This window comes from Patella vulgata, chromosome 5, assembly GCF_932274485.2.
Source record: "Patella vulgata chromosome 5, xgPatVulg1.2, whole genome shotgun sequence".
Lineage (NCBI taxonomy): Eukaryota > Metazoa > Mollusca > Gastropoda > Patellidae > Patella > Patella vulgata.
In genome coordinates this window covers 68,085,457-68,089,928 of record NC_065883.2, presented here as the reverse complement: position 1 = coordinate 68,089,928, position 4,472 = coordinate 68,085,457, and the positions used below count along the sequence as shown (strand labels likewise).

The following is a 4,472-nucleotide window of genomic DNA, read 5'->3' as shown; positions in this document are numbered from 1 at the left end:
AACCCCCCAGAAAATCTAATGTTTTGAAAATTAAATAGCACCATGGGTGCGCCTCTGTCCCCATATATCTGTGGAATTCGTATACCCTTTCTGAACTTGAAAAAAAAAACCTATTACAAATGCCATCAAGTTTTATTATTTCTCAGTTTTATCACATTCCAATATATTTGATATTTTTGTTCAGGTATAGTTATTCCCATATATGGGCAATTCCCTTCATTTGGGATCAGACATTCCTGGTCGCTTATATCTGGAGTACAGCGAAGACCTTTTGGAAAGTCTTGTAATTTTATTCCACGTGCACGGGAAGGGAGATAACCAAACAAGTAAGCGTCATCAATCCAAATAAATGGTGTCGTGTTCGCAGCTTCGAACAAAGGTTGTATGACGTCACCAGTTAATATAACAATGAATCCGCGACAATATGGCCAGGGCCATAACCAATTGTGACTGAATATTTCATTGTCTAACTCCCATTTTCCTTTGCGAAATATCCACCCATAATTTATAACATCGCATAATATACTCCCGCCTTCCGAAAATGAACCTAAATAATTTAAAAAGCGCCACATATCAAATATTACGTCATCGTCAACTTTGACTACGTATTTCACATTTGAACAATGTTCAGTTATCCACCTCAGCCCCATCACACCTTTATGGGTAAGATTATGATATGAATCTATGAAATTGCCCTGAACCGTGTCGCAATATTTAATATGCTCCTGTTGTATGTATTCCTGAATCTTGGTGTCATTAACTAATCCCAACAGAAATACAACACGTACTTCCTTAAACAAATCACGTGATCCAAACGTGGACCGTATATTATGTCGTCTGGTGAAATGATGGACGGCCGTATAAACGACAACCAAGGCCTTTACTGTTGGAATGTCGGAACATATTTTAGGACTGTTCAATACATAAGCACCAGTTAGAGTTAACGGAAGCCCTGTGTTGGGATTGGCCACGCTGGAATTTTCGTCTATTATCCACCATGAAATAAAGAAACCCAGAAAACACCCATATACGACATATGTGATTAACCTGTACGGTTTTCTAAACATTTTCTTTTAAATTTCTTTTAAATACCAGTCCAAAAATGATTCGAACCCGTCCAGTATAAATAGAGTATGATCTAAACAAACGAGCGCCATCTTTGTTTAAACCGGTAAGTTATCTACCGTCGATATTTTTAGTTTGTTTAACTGTTAAGTAATCATTTTGCGCACACTTGAGTGTTGAGTAAGCTCTTAAGAAATGACGATCAACTGCGTAAATAACTCTTTTGAGTAAATATCATCAGGCAACAATAACAGAGTAAATATCATCAGGGAACAATAACTCTTGAGTAGATATCATTAGGAAAGAATATCAATATCATCAGTCAACAATAGCACCGAGTAAATATCACTGGGAACAATAGCACTGAGTAAATGTCACAGGAAACAATAGCACCGAGTAGATATCATCTGGGAACAATATCAATATCATCAATCAACAATAGCACCGAGTAAATATCACAGAGAACAATAGCATTGAGTAAATGTCACAGGGAACAATAGCACTAAGTAAATATCACCAGGGAACAATAGCACTAAGTAAATATCACCAGGGAACAATGACTTGAGTATATACCATCAAGGAACAAACCTTGTGGCTTTACCTTTCTTTGGATTTGTTTGTCTCAACTCTTCAATATTTGTATTGTACATTATTTACATCTGGGGTAGTCGGGAGTTGTCGGCCTTACCAGTCTGCCGTATTCCAGACGACACGGTTATAACGACACTGAAATGAAATGAAATGAGGTTTAATGGCCTACTGCTCTGTTCCATCCGGGATAATGAAGACGTGCATACGTCATACAGTATGCCGTGAAGGTTATTTTGCGCTACAGCCTTCTCTTATATTGAATTGTTTATTTTTAATGTTTATTTGATAAAGTATAGTTCAAATTGTCAATTTTACATAATTAAAATTCTTGTCAGCTTTTATCGGTCACCAGTTGGAAATATGAAATTTCCCGTAACGACTAATAATTTTGTTGGAAATATGTGAATATTCCATAAATAATTATTTAAAAGCCTATTATTTCTAACGATTGGTCATTCAGGCATACTAGAGCATGTTTTTCTCAATTTGGCTACTTTTTAAAACAAAGAAAGTTCGTTTAGTTACGGAGTGGGGGGGCTGAATGGTTAGAACGTGCGCGCTGTATCATAAGGGGGATGCTCGATTCACAGTCCAGAACGTCCCGAATTGACAGAATTGCAATCGAGTAACGCGGAATTCAGTTCTGTCACAGTTCTGACAGTCCCAACAACGGAGGTGGTGTGAGTAGAATCGTGACGTAATTAAAAGGTTTCGGCTGCACGGTTGGTTGAGATATTTACTAATTCAGTCGACGCATGCGCTGTAGCCCGAAATCCACCTTTTCACTCGATTGTCACTATTTTTGGAATTGAAGGAATTCAATTCCGGAACGTTCAATCGAGTACCCCCAAAGTCTGTCATTGAGTCAACTGGCGTGGTTTCGATTCCCCAGTTGTACGTGACAAGGAGTAGGGTCGCCTCTCCAACCTCGTGGGTTTTCTCCGGGTCCTCCGGTTTCCTACCACTGCTAAAGACCCCTACGCGCAAGCGAATTATGGAAATAAAATTGAACCATATGTTAGTGCCGAAATTACCTAGTTTGTGTCGCATAAAGATAAGTAGAAAAACTGAAGATATGTGCTTGCAATCATTTTTACTGACTGTTTATTCGCAGTGTTACAGACATGAGAGAGAAAGAGAAATGTTTTTTAACGCCCACTCGACACAAACTAGGTCATTTCGGGACTAACATATGGTCCAATTTTATTTCAATAATTGTAACTTTAAGGGCGCGTACTTTAAGTCATAAGATATATTATTGATTCAATGAGTACTGTTTCTCCAGGTCCACTGCCAACACCTGGTAAATGAAAGGTGATGAAACCGGGTTTAACGTCCTACTTTTCCGCATCAATCTGAGCATGACCAGAGCCCGTGAGAAATTCTATGTGCTGGGGCCAGACAAATTATCCCCACCCCACCCCGCCCACCACCAAACCTACAACCTGTCTTAAGACACTAAGATCATAAAATAAACTATGATATACATTTATCGGATTAAAGCATCTAGGATTAGAAGAATAATCGACTTTAATACAAAAGGGGGTTCATGGGCTCCGGGACGATGTATTGGCTGCACCCAGAAGACTACACTTGCAATGTGAAGTACAGTCCGTAACATGCACAGAAATAGGACATTTCTAACATAAATCATTTACAAAAACAACATAAAAATTAAACGTCAATTTCGCATCAAAAACAAAACAAATCTAACAGCCGCTGCCCGGGCAAAATTTCCCTCATAGCACACTGTATGGCGTATGCCTGTCGACATAAGTCTAGTTCGGAGCAGAAACGGAGCAAAAAAGTAGGACGTTAAACCCCCTTTCATTTCATTTACAAATCTAATAGAGATCTTGTCATTTTAAAAGAAAATAAGATAATAGTCGACACCCACCTTAATTTGAGATCACAGAGCAAAATGAAACAACCTTGTTTTACAGCAGACTAAAACAGCTGTCTCTTATACAACAGAATAAAACTCTTGTAACAGATGTCTAAACGTTTTCCTATTACTATTAGCCATATATACATACATGTACTCTTAAAGGTGCCGTGCCCTTTTTTCTGCCTGAATACGGCCAATAAATAAATGAACTCAAATGGGTTTTAACACACTACTTTTCCCGCCTGGGCGTATGCCATTTTTTCCTGCTTTTCGACAAATTCCATATTTCAATGGTTCTTTTAAACTGCAGGCCATCGTTTAACACGGGATCTCGATTTCCCATTACATCCGAAACACGAGATTCCATGGCAGTACACCAGTCCTGTCCCAACATGAAACAGTAGACTCGAACATATTCACTGAGCCACTGATAGAGAGAGAGAGAGAGAAAGAGAGAGAGAGAGAGACCCAGAGAAAACCCACTAGGTTAGACAGGCGACCCTACTCCTTGTCACGTACAACCGGGGATCACTGAGCCACTGTATTTCGTGTTCAGTATTTTTACCTGACCTGATGATGTTATAGTGGGGCATTGATATTGCCATAGCGCGACATTGATATTGATATTGTTATAATGCTATGATGATGTCGCTCGTGCAATATGTAAATAATTTAATTAAAGCAACCTGTTCATAATATCAGATATATTAAAACAACAACAAGCTACAGTGCAACATTCATATTGTTATAGAGCGACATTGTTGATATAGCCAGAGATTGGCGTTGTTATGGCACGACATTGATTGAAAACCGACTAAAAAAAAGGACGGCTTCCTTTAAGAAAATATTGTAACTAATTAGACCATGACCATGTTTTTACGGTGAATGACTAGGAATAAATGTAAATAAGTATTGTACTATGGATAGG

The 4,472-nt window shown here is 38.4% G+C and overlaps 1 protein-coding gene across 1 annotated transcript; it reads right to left on the bottom strand.

Moving 5' to 3' along the window:
- Positions 1-311: 311 nt before the first annotated feature.
- Positions 312-1,157, bottom strand: LOC126821355 (UDP-GalNAc:beta-1,3-N-acetylgalactosaminyltransferase 1-like; the record flags this gene model as incomplete). The annotated part of the gene is made up of 2 exons (XM_050549765.1): positions 1,149-1,157; positions 312-791 (listed from the first exon to the last, which is right to left on the bottom strand). Coding segments are annotated over exons 1-2 (489 nt in total), but the record flags the coding sequence as incomplete, so codon positions are not given.
- Between the last annotated feature and the right edge of the window lie 3,315 nt (positions 1,158-4,472).